This window comes from Tuber melanosporum, assembly GCF_000151645.1.
Source record: "Tuber melanosporum whole genome shotgun sequence assembly, scaffold_16, strain Mel28".
NCBI classification, from domain to species: Eukaryota; Fungi; Ascomycota; class Pezizomycetes; order Pezizales; family Tuberaceae; genus Tuber; species Tuber melanosporum.
Window position 1 is genome coordinate 197,711 of NW_003298819.1, and position 16,302 is coordinate 214,012.

The following is a 16,302-nucleotide window of genomic DNA, read 5'->3' on the forward strand; positions in this document are numbered from 1 at the left end:
TACTCAGTGATTACCGGGACTAGGCCACGGATATCTCACATTGAAGTATCTTTTAAGCGAAAACAACTACTTCTAACCAACTACCTGAAACGAAAAACACAAACAAGTAACAGTAGATGAAGTATTTATTGTGAGCGAAATAAGGTAAAGTATTGGTTATGCTCACTTCTGACATGGAGTGCAAGAAGTAGGAAAAGTACTTAGAATAAAGCATGAAGAACCTATCCTCCTCTGCCGCATCAGCCTCCCTATATAGTGTTCTTCCCACCCATAGTCATATGACCCAAAGTGGTTACATGTGCGAAACCAAATCATAACAAACTAGTCATGTGACCAAAGTGGTCACATGCTCAAAACCTATGACCTCATAGGGAAGTCATATGCAAAAACTCATAAACCAATCATAACACAATAAACAAGTTATATGACTCAACTGAGTCATATGGGTGAAACCCATGACCTTATAATGAGGTCATGTGCGAAACATAAATCATATGCACATGGCCTACCCGCAAGGCACACTTTCAAGGCATACTCGCCAGGCGCACTCACAAGGCATACTCATCAGGCACACTTCCCATGACATATATTTGAATCATGTGCGAAAGCATCACAAATCCTACACATAACAAATCATATGACTTGAATGAGTCATATGTGTGAAACAATAACATACCTGTGACTCATAACAATGCATCACATGAAAACCTTTTCCTCGCTAAGCCGCATTCATGACAGAGTACCTGGAGATCCCAAAAGTCATTGCACCTCTTCTGGCAATTACAATATAACTAACTAGGAGCCATACTGTTCCCAATAGTAATTATCCGATCATTAGAGTCTTTAAACTTATGGCCTAGTTCTCAAGTCGAACTAAGTTAGCCCTAATTGTCTCTGTCATTGATGAAATAATTACTTTCATCTGCGAGTTGTATCTGCAAGAGTAGTCATAATTGCAACTTTTCTACGTCACCTCACTTCAAATCCTCATAACTCCTTACCCAACCAATAAATATCTTCCAGAGGAATTCCTACTAATTCGCAGGAAGCTATTCCACCAGATTGATAAATAATCCCTCTGTCAGCAACCCTTGGTTGCTCTGGATAACAGGATTTCAATCGCTGTTGTAGTGTTGGGAGTCATTCCCGCAGTTACCATATGTTTTAAAATCTAGTTGTAATGCTCAGTGAAGTCCATTGACTTCTATGTAGTGTCCTTTGAAGTTCTTGACTTTTCTGGATATTGTAGGGTAGATGTGAATGTATTGGTCTCTCATTGAAATCCTTTATCATTCAATACCATCTCTTTATGTAAAAAAGTCCTGTTACCTGTTGCTCATGCTAAAGATATTACATCTTTGAAGCCTAGTAACTCTCTGAGTAGTTAACGGACTTACTCAGTTCTACTTCTCAGACCTAGCTGAAGGTCCCCTCTCATATACACTGCTAACAGGATCTGGTTGGATAGACGGTGGCGATGTATATAGTGTCATTCTAATATCTTTAACTCTGTAGCATTATAGTCACAGGATACCCTTGAGATTGATATGTATGATGACATGAGGGCCCCATAAGGGGGCTGGAGGGAAGTGTTAGAGACCAGGATTTCTGATTCTGAGTGGGTTTACCCTACTTAGGGTGATTTCTAGATATCGGATCCCAGTATTCCCAATAAAGCTGAACTTTCTTTCATTGACCGTTTTCGCTTTTGGACCCCGCCAACTTTTTTGCTTTTGATTTAGTGACATTTTTGGCTCTTTGGACTGGTATGACCTTTCTTCTGTTCTCTCTCCTATACTTTATATTACTTCCATTCTACTCCATTTTTACAAGTTTTGCTTCTTTATTATCTCTATAGTTTCATATTCTATTACTCTCGTATCTTGATTCTCACTTATTTCACTGGTTTTTCTGATGACTCAACCTCAAACCGGTCAGGTCTAGTTTCTCATGAAATTTTTTTGAAGAATCTTTTATTTCTAACATTCATCTAGAATACGCGTTCTGTTTTTGTTTGATACTGTCTGTGCACTAATTTTAATTTTAGGATCATCGGCGGTCACTCGATCTCTCGGCTTAATTTCTCTTATCAAATTGAGCACAAAAATGCCACGTTTTCCGATGGTGGATTTAAAGGGTTTTTGCGGTACCGGTACCGGTACAGTACCGTACAAGCACATTCGAGTACTGAGTAAATTGTCCTTCCGAACCTAGGCCAATTAAAGCAAGGTATGACCAGGGTCACTTGGTTGGTCATTAGTCAATCTCCACCTTTTCCCTCCTTGATCCTGAATGCGGTATCCCGGCGCTCGAGTACTGTACGAGTACAGTACGCATAAGTTACCGGTACGAAAGATGTCACGCCTTTCTGCAGTGGTTGGGCTATATTAGTACTCGTATGATAAGATGCTCGAGTACCATCACACGAGCGCCAGCCCAACACGGCCAAAGCTCATGGAAATTCCCCCGAGGCTTCATGCATCATTATCCCTTGGCAGGGGTGTCAAGAACAAATTTAGCCTAAAGTCAATCAAGGAAGCAAGCGCCATCGAGGGGTGGGTGAGATGGATGTTCATCAGATCCTTGTTTCTTGACTAGTGTGAAGTGGAGCAAGGTGATTCTACTCCTACTGTGTACCGTAAGTTACCGGTATTTGTGGGGCATCCGTAGACTATCAATTTGCTACTCTTGCCACATTCAAATCTCAAATGGCTCCTCCTAGTCAGTCTACGGTACTCGTACACACTACCGGTATCTCGAGTCCTAGCGACCTCCGGCTGAAAAATTCACAACTCACTTTCTTAACACCAAGTGCTCCTCCAACACTAGCTACTCATAAGTTCCAGTATCCCAATTCAGCTATAGCACAGAGCGATATAGGGGATAATAGAATGCCTTCAGACATGAATTATAGCTCTCTTGTGTTTTTGATCATCGTCAACCATATCCCGCCGCCCAAAACCCGCAGGACAGATTAGGAGCAGCAGGTCAGGTTGATGAAAAGTCATATTTGGCTTTTGAACATGTTTGTCATCATTAGGCGACACAACCCGACTATCCCATCCCGCGTAGTCCTAGGTCCCCCATCCTCCAGGAAAGCAGACTGGCAAGGGATTTCCGGTAGAACATTCAAACCTGTAGATCAAGGTTAGCAGATTAGTAGGCCGCAAGGTACTCGTAGACTCGTCGTGTGAAGAAGCAACCTACCGCCTGCTCAGATTGAAAACTACATTAACTCCATCACTGACCTAGAACAAACTCCTTCCCCATCCTCGAACGATCATCCGCCCAAGCCCCATCTCTAAGGGGAATGCCGAACAAAGCCGGGTACAAGAGTAAGTACCGTTAGTCTCCGAAGTGCTGTGCAAGCATTCATTCATCACCGCACCCACATGTCCTGCCTTCAAACCCCCGCCAGCCAACTCAATCCCTTCCCCCTATCCCGCTTAAACCAAGAAGGCTACCGCAGAACAGGTGGGAGAAAGGGCGGGAGGAAAAAAACCAAAAGGACCACAATAGAATAATCAAAGCCATATCGAATCGAACGCCAGGAAACTCTACGATCTCTGTTCGCTTTCACCCATGTCGTGGATTCTGTTCAGGGAAAAACCAGCAAGTCCCCCTTCTTAAAAAGAAACAAAAAAGGGAAAGCACCAGCTATCTCCCTAAAGTCCTCGGAGTAGTGTGCTCTCTTTTTATCATCACCGAGAATCCTGGGCTCTGTCCATGTCATGTTAGCATCGTGCGAAGATATAGATAGAGATAAGATTTGTCGACCCACCCTTGTTTGAGGAAGGAAGAGAAGAAAGGAAACAGAGGAGACTTGTTGATAAATAGCAGCAGACAGCAAACGCCAAGCGCGCTCAGTTCGCGAATCCCTAACCTTAGCCACCTCATTTTTCCAAGGGCACATCACTGCGGTGGTTAAGCCGCAAGTGTCCCCCCCACCAGAGGTCACTCCAGTCTCTTGTCCCACGACTCTGCTATCAACCCGTTAATCTACTCTCCCAGAAATACACAAATTCCCAAGCATAATGTCAAAAATAATCTCTCAAGAACCGCTCATGATCCGCGATGCAAAGTGGGTCAGACTCGTCAAGTAAAAGCTATTCCAGGTTCTCCGCTCAACCTTTGACTTGGGTTAACACGATTCACTATTCAACAGAACTACCTACCTCGACCCCAACGGTGTTGAGAGAACCTGGGAATCCAGTGAGCGCTGTACTCGTCCGGCAGGCGTTGAATTTGATGGCGTGGGAATAATTGCAGTTCTGGAGAGGCCCGGAGCTCCCCCGGAATTGCTATTGCAGAAGCAGTACAGGCCTCCCATCGGAAAGGTAGGAGCTTCGTGGCTTTATCTTAAGCTTAGTATTAGGATGAGCCGGACTGACTGCCATTCATTTGGATTGACAGACTTGTGTTGAGATTCCGGCTGGCTTGGTCGATGCTGAGGAGTCACCTGAGGAATGTGCTGTCCGCGAACTGTTTGAGGAGACAGGATACCATGGAGTTGTTGTGGCAGGTGAACACGCTGGAGAGAAGAGCTGTTTAATGTTTAATGACCCTGGTTAGTACTTTATGATTCCTCGCTATTCTGATCTACATGTTGACCAGTGAAGGAATGTGCAATACCAATCTACATTTCGTGCATGTCAAGATTGACCTCACTGATCAACGCAACCAGAGTCCAAAACAGCAGTTAGAGGAGAACGAGTTCATTGAGGTGTTTACAGTGCCTCTGAAGGATCTCTATAAGGAGTGTAGAAAGTTGGAGAAAGAAGGTTATGGAATTGATGCTAGGGTTGGGTCTCTAGCTGAAGGATTTGAGGTTGCAAGGAAGTGGAAGTTCCTATAAGTTAATACCGCCACTTACGGAGGGATAGACATCGATATCAACTTCTTACATAAAAATCCCCCAGTTTGTTGTTACGGAAGTACAAAGGCACCGGTGGACAATTACTAGTATGCTAAAGCTCAACATCAACGATAGCTCAAATTCTACTCTCTCTTTTCAGTCCATCCCACAGCGCAATTGCGCTCAGAGCTTTGGCATCTCGTGTCTCCTTCCAGAGATCCTCAAGTCTGACCAACTTGAGTGCAATCTTCTCACCATGATCCCTCAATCCTGTCAACCTCCCCTGCCAGTCCTTCAGTGTTTCTCGTGGTATCTTACAAACATGTGCAAAAATCTTCATAAACTCATCACTGCCCCCGGGAGAAGGATAAATAGCTTCTTCAAGTCTTTCTTTCTCCGTGCTCGCAAAACCCTTCAACGCGGGTGATGTAAGATCAATAAGTTTGTCCTCCGGTATCTTAATCCCACACTCCTCCTCAATTTCGCTGGCCGCAGCACCTGCAAAGGTTCCAGCATCATCAATCATCCCAGCGGGCAATTCTACCATTTCCAACGAGCCTGCGGGAATCCGTGGTTGAACAGTTAATACAGCCCATAGTTCACCCTCGGTTCCCTCTGGCTCGAGGATAAGGAGAATGGCAACACTCCCGCCTCTGAGAAATACGGACCCAGGAATATATTCCCCCTTAGCATTCCCGACAGAAGTCGAGAGTTTGATGAAACCGACACGCTTCTTGTCCCCGGAGCCAAAGAAGTCGACCGACTGGATGGTAATGGACTTGAGAGAATATTCCTCTCCATGAAAAGGATGATCAGGAGAGGACGACTGTAATGAAAGGGAGTGTTGCAGCTTAGATAACCAAGAGGAGAATGGATGAAATTTGAGAAGTTGTTCCCGGGTGAGATCGGGCGTGAGGTTGACTTGAATGGTGGATGAAGGGAGCGGAAAGGATGACATCTTCCGAAGATTGAGGTGGCCAGTGAGGGAGGATAGACGAAAGATAGATGATTGGATCAATCTGATCATGGAAGAGGGGATGGGATTGGGGACGTCGTAGGGGGTGAAGGTCGGTACCGAGACGATAATGAGTGCGAGGAAAAGAAGGGTGGTGAGGTTGAAGTGTTTGGTTGTGGACATAATGACGTAAGAGGTGCGAGAAGAGAGAGTGGCGGAGAGTCACCTCAAGGTGTCGATTGATGTGTTACCAGTAATTTAGTTATTGGTACCACTTGCGGCTCTTTGAAGAAGTCACCTAGTCTACAAATAAGAATCTCGGCGTTAGCTTATGCATGGTAGGATAGTATCGTACCGGTGCTTCACCGACACCTTGTACCAGTATGATACTAGTATGATACTCGAGTATAATAGTATCATATGCTTAGAACCGTGATCCTCACGCCCACATTACCGTAACCTCTCTCCCAAGTGTCTGAGGTGGAATCGAGGGCAATGGGTTGTGACTATTTGGGCACACCGACGACACTGAATATGATATATATGATGCCACCGTGCTGTACAGTACAAGTATGACCCACCCCGCCACAAACGCACCATCAGCACCAGCACCATCACCAGCTTCCTCCATCTTCCTGTCCGGCACTGTACAAAACACCATACAATAAATAACTTTGCAATGCCATACAAAATGCTACGCAGTAGTCCAGAACCAGATAATCATAGCTGCGCTGGTAGGAGGGGCAGATAATGCGGTAAGCGAATTTGGGGAATACCGGTAACAAGCGCAACTCGCACCTTTGGGAACCGCGACCCAGTCTACTTCGGACTAACTCTCCAAGTTTGAGAAGGTCCAGGGGCTTCTCAGTCCTCCCTCCCGCGCATAGAAGCTGCAAGTGGCTTGACCCTCCACTGAACATCCTCCCTCAACACACATCATCGATAAGCGAGTAGATCCCTCACCACTACCCACTTACCCAACCCGACCCCTACAAACCTCGCCTTTCACCTCGCCTTTCAAAGACCCTCCAGACTCGGTCGTCCTCTCGTTTCATCCGTTCCACCTCTCAACTACCACCGCCACCACCACCTTACCTCCTCCTCAACCCCTTCACACACACCCTGATACCCCCTCCCTCTCTTCAACCTCACCTATATACTATAGGATACCGCTGGTCTGAGCACGCATGGTCGCTCTCCCTTCTCGCTTCCCTTATAAGCCACTGCAGCAGTGATACTTCCACCTCCACCTCCACTCCCTCCCATCTTGGTTCCCTTCGACACCTGCCCCCCCCCCCAGAAACTGGAACTCCATGATGTCGTCCGTTCCCAGAATGCCCGCGTGCACTCATAAAAGTCTCTCTCAATGCAACCTAATGGGTGAAAGGTGCTGCGCTTGTATAGATCCTACAGCTTTTGCTAACACTTTACGTGCTCGCGAAGCTGCTCCACATTCAAGGATATGGGCGTTAGTAGCGAATCTACAATCCCCAGGCCGTTTGGTAGCTGGGCTAACTCATGTTCTGATAGTGTCCCCTTCTGCGATCCATGTAAAGGTGGTTAGCCCCTCCTGACCATGGAGATGTTTACTAAGATTCTACCTTACCGAAATTCAGATCTGCTAATATCCCAGAAAAACAGATTATTGGAACTTGGACTCTGATCAAGCGTTAGGACATGCAGCCGCGGATAACAACCCATCTCCCCGGCTGCTTGCTCACATGCGAGAAAGCATCGTTAATAGGCACCCCCTCATTTCTGGCCCGCTAGCGGGCTTTCGTAGCAGCTTTTTTCCCCGTGAATCCTCCGATGATTTACTTAATGTAGGAGCTGATAATGACATTCATGACCGCTCTCTTGGCTCTCGCCACTCGGAACAACTGATGCCGGGGAACTTTCCCAATAATGGGCCCGAAATTAGAAACTATTTCACACATAACCATCCCACGCCAGGAGGCAGTGGTTCAGGACTAGACGATTCTGACGACTCCGATGATCTACGAAGCTTGGAGAACAATATACCTTCGTCCAGCAATGGATCAAATGAACGCCGCTCATCAAACCTTTGGTCACTGTCCAATAGCGCTCAGGGATCTGAAGCAGAGATGCCCGATTTCCCCTCAGGAGCTTTTACACGGTTTGTACTCAATGAACGTTTCGTCCCATTTTTACTCTTTTCCATTTACTAAGGGCCGTCCTGTGTGAACAATTCTAGTCCTACCGGTGCTCAGACAGCTGCTCGGAGCGAAGTTGCTATCAACCATGTTACCGGTACGAATAGAATCGCAAATGAGAACCTGCGAAGACTCCGTAATATACGCGATTCTCGAGGTCCCCATGAAGCTGCTCTCTATGAACACCAATTCCGGGGTGTTGGGGAATACGGGGAGCCGGTGCATGACCGTCTCAGGTGGACTGATCATACTATGCCACGTAGCGGCTTAGATGATGATGACGACTCTGACTCTTCACCAGTAGCTCTGTAAGTATCCTCTATCTCGACCTCCAATCGCTCAGGCTAATATCATTACAAAGATCCCAGCGAAGTCTGACCGCATATAATCGTGCACAACGTCAGCGCTCAGATGTGTCTACTGTACGCAGTGCTCTAGAATCCTACCGAAACAGAGATCCTCACCACCGCCTTTCCGAAAATCGAGCCTCCTCTTCGCGCGGTAATCACGATGACGGGGCTCAAAGTTCTGACAGGGTTTCAGAGAGGGTTTTAAGGTTGAGTAGTGAAATTCTGGGGAGAAATCATAATCCCTTTGCTGACAGCTTCAGCCGCTGGAGGGGCCTCAGGCGTCCCCCTGGTGGCATACACCCTGATTATCCTCCACCAACCGAACCGAAGGGATTGGATGAGGACAGGACTCGCCCAGAGCCGCTGGAAATGGAAGCAATGAAGCTCGATTGCGAGTGCAAGATTTGCTTCGGGCAGATTGCGGATACTCTCTTGTTGCCCTGCAGCCATTTGGCTATCTGTACTGTATGATTTCATTTCCAGGTCAATTCGACCACATACTAACTTGATTCGCTAGTGGTGCGCCAATCAAATGGGGATTAAGCCAATTAGTGAGCTACACTTTGGGCCACCGATCCACTGTCCTGTGTGCAGGGTGGCTGTTTCGTCCAGGGTATATCTCGCACTCTTCCTCCTTACTCCCATATTGATACTGACTGAATCACGAAATAGATCAAGGTTTTTCGTGCATGATATATCCCCGTGTCTCCATTCAGTCTACCGGTACCCATGCATCAGTGATAAATAGTGGCGCATGTCTTTGAATAAAACCTTGTAATAAAATCCCTTTTACTTCTTCCATAGATACATGCAGACGTAATTAGAGTCTTCACCTTACTGCACTTGATATAAAACGATTACGTTCTGTAATCCCCTCTATCGTTTTGTGTCTGATTTCTTTCGGCTGGATCGTATGAGCTCTAGGCTCCTCCCTCCTGTATTTTTTGGGCGCCCTGTCTTCCTGCCCCTTTCCCCGCTGGCGCTTTTAGAAGTTTGCGCAAACGAGTTTCCACGCACCGCATCCACAGGTTTACAAATTATGACACAAATACCGCCGCCGGATGACAATATCAGCCCAAAAATAAACCCGAGCCCAGTATCACTCTACGGGCGCCTCTTACGAGTGGGTTTCAGGATTAGGTCGTCGACACTTGCGGATGAACCAATAGTTCTTGAGCAACGTATATATGATATATTCCTAAGATCCAGTCCACCAAACCCCACCCAAGTTTTCGCCAAATACAAACACATTACAAACCGCCGAATCCCAAGGGAGGAGGATAAGCTATCACTTGGTGGGCATTTTCAGAAACTGGACCTTTTCTTTTCTTTTTTCCCTTTGAGATTACCTTGCTGGCACAAAACTCCCCATCATCAACCACAATTCCAACCGAGTGATACCCGATGCACAAATGAGTGTCTTGGCACACATCTCAGCCCCACCCCAGAAACTGTTCAGAGAACCTTTTTTTCTTTTCTTTTTCTAAAACCCACAATCACAATCACTCCCCTCACCACACCACTACCCCACCGCAAACGACCGCAATGGCATCATCCCTCTCCCGCACAATTGTCCACCTCCCCCGCCTCGCCCGGCGGACAATGCCCACCACCCGGCCATCCGCGAGGCACCTCACCTCGTCCCCTCACCCCTCGTACGACCAGCCAATCCTCATCTCCCAAACCCCTCCCCCCAAGCCGGCGGACAGGGACCCGAACGAGGTCGAGGAGAAGGACTGGGAGGGCGACGACTTTACCTCCAGTGGGCACTCGGAGCTCCTCCGCCACCGCGAAGCGCGGTCATACGCGCGCCTGGCGATGTACGAGATGCCACTCCTGTCGAGGCTCTCGAAGCCCTTCCGTCCGCCGTCGCGCGCTGAGGTGCTGCGCTTCCGCTACACCACCTACTTTGGCGAGGCCCACCCGGCTGAGAGCAAGGTAGTTGTGGAGTTTGCGCCGAGGGACCTGGTTAGCCTGACGGCGGCGCAGAGGGGGAAGCTGGTCAAGATGGTCGGGGCCAGGTTCGATCCGGAGAGGGGGGTCGTCAAGATGTCTTGCGAGATGTTTGAGTTGCAGGCGCAGAATAAGCGGTATTTGAGCGATTTGGTGGATAGGTTGATCTTGGAGGCTAAGGTTTTATCCCCCCCACCTCTCTCTTTCTTTTTGGGAGGGGGCTAATGCGTTGTCTTTTTTTCCTTCCGTGATAGGATGAGAGTGACGACTTTGGTGATATTCCGTTCGATTTCAGGCATTATACGGCCAAATTGAAGAGGCCCAAGGCGCGGTTTCCTAAAGCTTGGAGAATGAATGAGGAAAGGATGGCTAGTATTAGGGAGGAGAGGGCGGCGTTTGCAAAGTTATTTGAGAGGGGAGGTGTTACTGTTTAACCCAAAATTTCCCCTCCCACTCACTCACTCGCTCGCTCGATAGGTTTTGGCTTGGGGGTATGGGCTTGTACCTGTAATATAGGCGCTTTCATGGTATAAATGGGTCTCTTTTCTTTCATTCTTTCGTTCTTTGATTCTTACATGCGACATTATGATTTTCTGGAAATTTCGGGGTTTGGCACATATCTTTTAGATGGCACACAAGTGTTATGGAATTAACGGGAATACGGGAAGAGTAGCGCATAGGTTGCAAAGATAAGATGGAATATGAGGTAGAGTGACGGAAACGCTAGGCGATCACTCTTATAATATTGTACACGAAAAACCAACCATCCACACGATGTACAGAACGCGCCAACAGAACTACCACTAAAAGGTCTAACGCTTGACCCAGGCCGGCATCTTCCTCGCCTTTACGTGACCCGGCTTCTTCCTCTCGACCTGTCTGTGATCTACAGTAACGCACCCAGCTATACCCCCCGACGGAAAAAAAAAAGTCAGTAAATCTCCAAGATGAAAAAAAAAACTACCCCTTACCCCCCTCCCAAAAAAAAGAAATACTCCTCACCTTCCCTAAGCGCATGTTTCAAAGCAGGCTCATGTATTCTCAACGCCCTAGCAATAGCCAAAGTGCACGCCTCAGCCTGCCCAGTCTTACCCCCACCCTTGACGACGGCGAAAACATTATACTTATCCACACGGTTCGTAACGATCAACGGCCAAAGCACGCTCTCCCGATCGTGGACGCGCGAGAACTTCTTGATGATGGGCAACCCATTGACGAGCGTCTGCCCCTCCCCCTCCACCAAGAACACCCTAGCGACGGCGGTCTTTCTCCGACCGATGGCGTAGGCCCTGCCGAAGCCGTCCACGGTGCGCGCCGCCCTCTCCTTCAGCTCCGGGTTCTCGGGCCGCATGTAGAGGGACAGCGCCGCCTTGGTCTCGGCTGGCATGATGGCCGGGTCGATGCGGTTCAGACGGTCGAGGATGCGTATCACCTTGTTGTAGCGCGACGGCTTCACCCGGTCGCCGATCATGAGGCGGTATTCGTCCATCGTCTTCCACCGCACTTCCGGCGCTTCGTCGCCGTGGATGGTCGGCAGGGCTTGGTGGCTGCGGAGCAGGTCTTGCAGCGCCAGCAGGTTGTCATAGTAGTCTGGACTGCCCGTGTAGTAGGATGGCGAGAGTGGGGTCAGCCGGGTGCGCGGCGCGACGTCTGGGAGGGGTTGGGAGAAGCCGGTTAGGGCCGTGCTGGCGGGGGCGGTGGTTAAGAAGCGGGGGCAGTGGTGGTGGTGGAATGGCTTTCTGGGTAGTTGACATGTCAATTGGGGTGTAAGTCGGGGAATCTCTGTCAGTGCGCGGCGGCAGCGCTGCATGAAGGTACCTGCAGTAGCCATGGTGAGTGAGGGGAGATAAGGGGTTGATGTCTGTCGTCCGATATTTGGATGTTTGGTCCAGACCGTCAAAGATTTGAAGTTTAAAGGTCTTGGCGACGGCACGTGACTGGCCTGCCTTACTCGAGTACCATCCAGTATCACTCGTATTTATGAAACGGTGGGACAAACATCTCGGAATTTCACTAGTTTGAAACCATATTTCTAAACACTCCCTAAACCAACAAACAAATACACCCACGTCTTGCAAGGCCAGAAAAAATTATTGTACCAGAAGCTACTATACGGTATATACAAAGAAATTCTCTTATTTGCATCATGTCATCTATCAACATCAGTATTAATTACGCTGGCCATCTTGGGCCGTATCCTAATCACCATCATCCACTTCCCCTCGAACACCAGGAAAATAAGAATAAGAAAAACCGAGCCCAGAATGCAACGCTGTATTGCAAGAAACCTTATTAAAGAAAGACAAGACCCGAATACCGAGAATCAGGACTTGGCTTCAGAAAATATGTATGGGAATATGACGACACAAGCCTTGTAAAAGACTCCAAACGAATTGATGAATGCGACCGGCCAGTTGGCGGGTGAGAGTGACGCAAACAGGATGTAGATAGAATAGAAGGCGACGGCAAAAAAGTGGAAGAATAGTACCATTGGCTGGCGGGTGATACTATGACAGTCAGTTAACAGTAAGGAGGCAAAGGAAACAAAGACCTACCCAGCTAATAGGCCAACAGGCCCATCTATGCATTGTCCTCCCCGTTGGAAATACTTAAAACATCCCTTTTGCAGTGTCCGTAATTTATTGTCTATGAAAAACACCATCAGCAACTATACAAAGTATAACATTGCGGCAGTGTTACCATTGGCAGCAAATAAAGCGTACAATGCTTGCGCCAATATGTTGATAACAGAAGTCAGCGATTTCCTCTCCCAATGAAATCTTGATAATTGCGCGAGAACCAAGTCAGTGTCAGCAAGATCCGGTATATTCTCTGGGCTCAGAAGATCGCTGATCAAGACCACGTCATTAAACGCAACAGTCATTCCTCCACCGGTTAGTGGGTGTCTCATGTTCATGGCGTCACCAAGCAGCATCATTCCGGGGGTGGTATTGGTAGAAGCTGGAAGGAACGAGTTGGGCATAGAAGGGAATCGGTCCGCCTTGAGAGCCTCTTTAAACGAAGGCTGAATACATTCCGGCAGGTCGGGCAGCACAACATTCATGAGGTGCCCTCTAATACCACCCGAAGCAGCCGAAGGAGCTCGAGGCACATCTATCAAAGCTCGAGTATCATGGGTGCCAATCTGATAGAGGAGGACCGGGGGGTTGTTTCCCATGACAACATGGCCATATCCAGGGGAAGGAAGTTTTGCGTCTTTCAATTTAAGGGCAAAGAAGTGGGACCGGACTTGAGGTTTCCGGTCGATACACCTTTTCCGGAAATTTGAGGCATATCCGTCGGCAGAAACTGTAAGTGAAGCGAAGTACTAGCCAAGATTAGCCTTCTACCATTCAAGATCAAAGTTGCCCTAAACCAATTCAGGGTCCCCCTACATAGTCCAACTCATCGAATCCCTTTTTCTTGCAAATAACCCCCAGTACCTGACCCGAGCTTTCGTCCTTGATGATCTCCCGAGCAGTTGTTTCCACGATTGTGACACTACCGATTACGCCGCGGATTAGTATAGAGCCCCCAAACCACTCATGAGTAGCCGTGACATACTTGGGTGCATTCCCCGCCGCTTCTCGCAAATTCATGATGAACTTCCCATGATGAAACGACCGACCTTCTGGTGCCCTCCCGTCTGGGTCTCGGGGGTAGGGTATGGTAACCCCCTCCCCATGGTAAATGCACTGATACCCATAAACCGGAATTGCATCGATACCCTCTAAGCAATCTAGACCGAAGGAAGCCAAGAGGAATCAATCAGCACGTCACGCGCAGCACCCGAGTGGTGATAATGGGATTTCCACGCACCTCTTAACCCTAGTTTCTCAAGTGCCTGAACGCCGCCAGGTTGCAAGAGTTCTCCAACGATTCTGTCGGGTTCCGAAAGGTCCCTCTCAAGCAATAGCACCCTCCTTCCCTGCTCCCCGAGCGCGAACGCAAGAGAGCAACCGATTATTCCAGCCCCAACAATTGCAACGTCATAGCTGTTATCCCCCTTCTCCGGTTTCGCAGCTGCGTCGGTCATGTCTAAATGGCGAAAGTGATCAAAAGTGCGGTATCAGAAAAGGAGCGAGTAAGAAGAACGGAAGGTTGTGTGTGATTGCTCCGGCCGTTGGTGGACGCTCACGAGGCCAGAGAAGAAAAATAGAGAACGAGGGAAATGGTACCGATACCGGTAGACGCGTAGGTGTTGCAGCAGTTGTAAATTCCTACCCAATCCAGGGGTATTATACTGTACTAGTACTGTACGGGTAGACTATAATTCACGTGAACGGAACAAGGAACAAGGGGCTTTCAAGAAGGAAGAAGAAAAAAAAAAACCCGGGTCGAGTCCTCAGAAGATCGAACCCAACTATCGGGCCACAGCAGACCTGTACGAGTACTCGAGTACAGTAAATTAGTCAGCCATAATAGAATTTATTGAACCACAGCAGACGATCCCTGGGGACGCCGGTACGAGTACTCGTACCGGTACTGCATGGGCCGATTATTAGGGGGTCTCACGCCAACCGGTTCCAATCGTTTTGGTCGGTTTTGTGGAGTACTGAAAATGCTAAAATGGCGAAAACTGGAAAACAGCGAAACCGAAAAAAAGGCAGTTGCAGGTTTCATTTTCAGTTGTGTGTGGATGTGGTGTGGAGACTAGTGATCTGCCTAGACACTAGTGATAGAAATCTATACCTTGCTAGTATTAGTTCTCATCGTTGTAAAAGTATTTGCTTCTTACCTCTGATTAGGTAAACCGTGTGAGCGCTCAGCGAGACGGCACCCTCAGCGAGACGCGGCATGTCTCGGCATGTCTCGGCATCTTAGTATTCATCAAATAAAATATTATCGCCAAACTCAGTGCAAGACAAACCCCATACAAAGCCAATCACCATACAAAGCCAATCAGAATTATTATCAAGTCCCTTTACCTCCAGTTCAAATACTTCACTCATGTCTTCAACTGATAGTATGATTCCTGTCCAAGTATGTGAACAAATGGCCATTGAGATGGCTACGAATGGAACAGCCCCCAGTCTTACAGTTGCTGCAGCTATGGTAGGTGCAGCTATGGTAGGTGCAGCACGTAGTACAGTTTTGCATTGTCGGCAGGACAGAAGAAATTGTGAAGAAGAGGGCCAACAAAGACAAAAGCTGTTGCCAGAATAGGAAAGGATAATGATAGAGTGGTGTTATTTTTGCTGTTGCCTTGGTTTCCCTCTGACGATATAGCAATTATGAGAAATTGCCACAGCCATCATATGAAAAATGAAACCTGACAAGAAACTAGGAATAAGATAGGAGGAGGCATTTAGGAGACACATCCAGAGGTAAAGACACGTTTTAGTAAACAGCTGGATTTCATTTGCAATATATATAGAAATAATGTAGAATTAATGAACTACTTCTTTGACAAGGTATGATTTTTATTTTTTATTCCCAAGGTATATTTTTTTAGTTTAATAAGTATTAATGTATATATCTATTTAGTTAGAGTCTATCATATATGAATACAAAATTCAACCACAAAATACGTATAATATTGATGAAATTGACTTCCTACTAGGACTTGGTCAATCTGAAAGAGTTTTGAAAGTAATACAAAGTCCAAGTGAAAATGGTAAATTAAAGTATTGTGCACAAAGTTAGTTTTAATATCTTTAAATATAATATTGAAAGAATTATACTTACAAAATAATTAGATAGTATTCGAGAATTTGTTACTGTTATTGAAGGTATTTATGCTGAGGGAACTACTTTAAATCCAACAATCATTCTTAAGGCAAAAGAGTTTATTGCTGAATAGTTTAAAAAGGTTAAAGAAGTTCCAGAAGACATCTTGTTTGGACGGTCACATAATAGGTAGACCAATAAAAAGATGGCTCAGGATGTAACGATCCCTCTTTAGATAGTTAGTGCTTGGCGACGGGGAACGATACTTCTCTTCCTGTCTTCTTCTTCTCTTTGTCTTACAATAGCTCTAGGCTTCTGCCTACGTTACCGATAGTACAAGACCCT

At 47.1% G+C, this 16,302-nt stretch overlaps 7 protein-coding genes; 3 read left to right on the top strand and 4 right to left on the bottom strand.

Annotated features, from left to right (window-relative positions):
• Positions 1 to 2,890: 2,890 nt before the first annotated feature.
• On the bottom strand, positions 2,891 to 3,913 carry GSTUM_00004851001 (uncharacterized protein; the record flags this gene model as incomplete). XM_002836706.2 has 2 exons in its annotated part: positions 2,891 to 3,135; positions 3,208 to 3,913. The coding sequence occupies one exon, from the start codon at positions 3,911 to 3,913 to the stop codon at positions 3,599 to 3,601; it is 315 nt and encodes a 104-aa protein (XP_002836752.1). The 3' UTR covers positions 2,891 to 3,135; positions 3,208 to 3,598.
• A 15-nt stretch (positions 3,914 to 3,928) lies between these two features.
• On the top strand, positions 3,929 to 4,984 carry GSTUM_00004852001 (uncharacterized protein). XM_002836707.2 has 4 exons: positions 3,929 to 4,099; positions 4,166 to 4,337; positions 4,414 to 4,567; positions 4,620 to 4,984. Exons 1-4 carry the CDS (start codon positions 4,035 to 4,037, stop codon positions 4,853 to 4,855), a joined length of 627 nt encoding a protein of 208 aa, XP_002836753.1. The 5' UTR covers positions 3,929 to 4,034; the 3' UTR covers positions 4,856 to 4,984.
• Positions 4,985 to 4,991: 7 nt separating this feature from the next.
• On the bottom strand, positions 4,992 to 5,884 carry GSTUM_00004853001 (uncharacterized protein; the record flags this gene model as incomplete). XM_002836708.2 has 1 exon in its annotated part: positions 4,992 to 5,884. The coding sequence occupies exon 1, from the start codon at positions 5,811 to 5,813 to the stop codon at positions 4,992 to 4,994; it is 822 nt and encodes a 273-aa protein (XP_002836754.1). The 5' UTR covers positions 5,814 to 5,884.
• Positions 5,885 to 6,423: 539 nt separating this feature from the next.
• Positions 6,424 to 9,171, top strand: GSTUM_00004854001 (uncharacterized protein). XM_002836709.2 has 7 exons: positions 6,424 to 6,588; positions 6,653 to 7,197; positions 7,254 to 7,278; positions 7,341 to 7,366; positions 7,452 to 8,799; positions 8,852 to 8,947; positions 9,007 to 9,171. The coding sequence occupies exons 5-7, from the start codon at positions 8,704 to 8,706 to the stop codon at positions 9,025 to 9,027; spliced, it is 213 nt and encodes a 70-aa protein (XP_002836755.1). The 5' UTR covers positions 6,424 to 6,588; positions 6,653 to 7,197; positions 7,254 to 7,278; positions 7,341 to 7,366; positions 7,452 to 8,703; the 3' UTR covers positions 9,028 to 9,171.
• A 662-nt stretch (positions 9,172 to 9,833) lies between these two features.
• GSTUM_00004855001 (uncharacterized protein) lies at positions 9,834 to 11,037 on the top strand. XM_002836710.2 has 2 exons: positions 9,834 to 10,467; positions 10,542 to 11,037. Exons 1-2 carry the CDS (start codon positions 9,880 to 9,882, stop codon positions 10,719 to 10,721), a joined length of 768 nt encoding a protein of 255 aa, XP_002836756.1. The 5' UTR covers positions 9,834 to 9,879; the 3' UTR covers positions 10,722 to 11,037.
• Positions 11,038 to 11,099: 62 nt separating this feature from the next.
• On the bottom strand, positions 11,100 to 12,435 carry GSTUM_00004856001 (mitochondrial 37S ribosomal protein MRPS9; the record flags this gene model as incomplete). Its single annotated transcript, XM_002836711.1, has 3 exons — positions 11,100 to 11,191; positions 11,290 to 12,229; positions 12,337 to 12,435. The coding sequence occupies 3 exons, from the start codon at positions 12,433 to 12,435 to the stop codon at positions 11,100 to 11,102; spliced, it is 1,131 nt and encodes a 376-aa protein (XP_002836757.1).
• Position 12,436: 1 nt separating this feature from the next.
• On the bottom strand, positions 12,437 to 14,323 carry GSTUM_00004857001 (uncharacterized protein; the record flags this gene model as incomplete). XM_002836712.2 has 6 exons in its annotated part: positions 12,437 to 12,794; positions 12,843 to 12,933; positions 12,988 to 13,615; positions 13,683 to 13,788; positions 13,852 to 14,026; positions 14,107 to 14,323. The coding sequence occupies 6 exons, from the start codon at positions 14,321 to 14,323 to the stop codon at positions 12,611 to 12,613; spliced, it is 1,401 nt and encodes a 466-aa protein (XP_002836758.1). The 3' UTR covers positions 12,437 to 12,610.
• Positions 14,324 to 16,302: the final 1,979 nt, after the last annotated feature.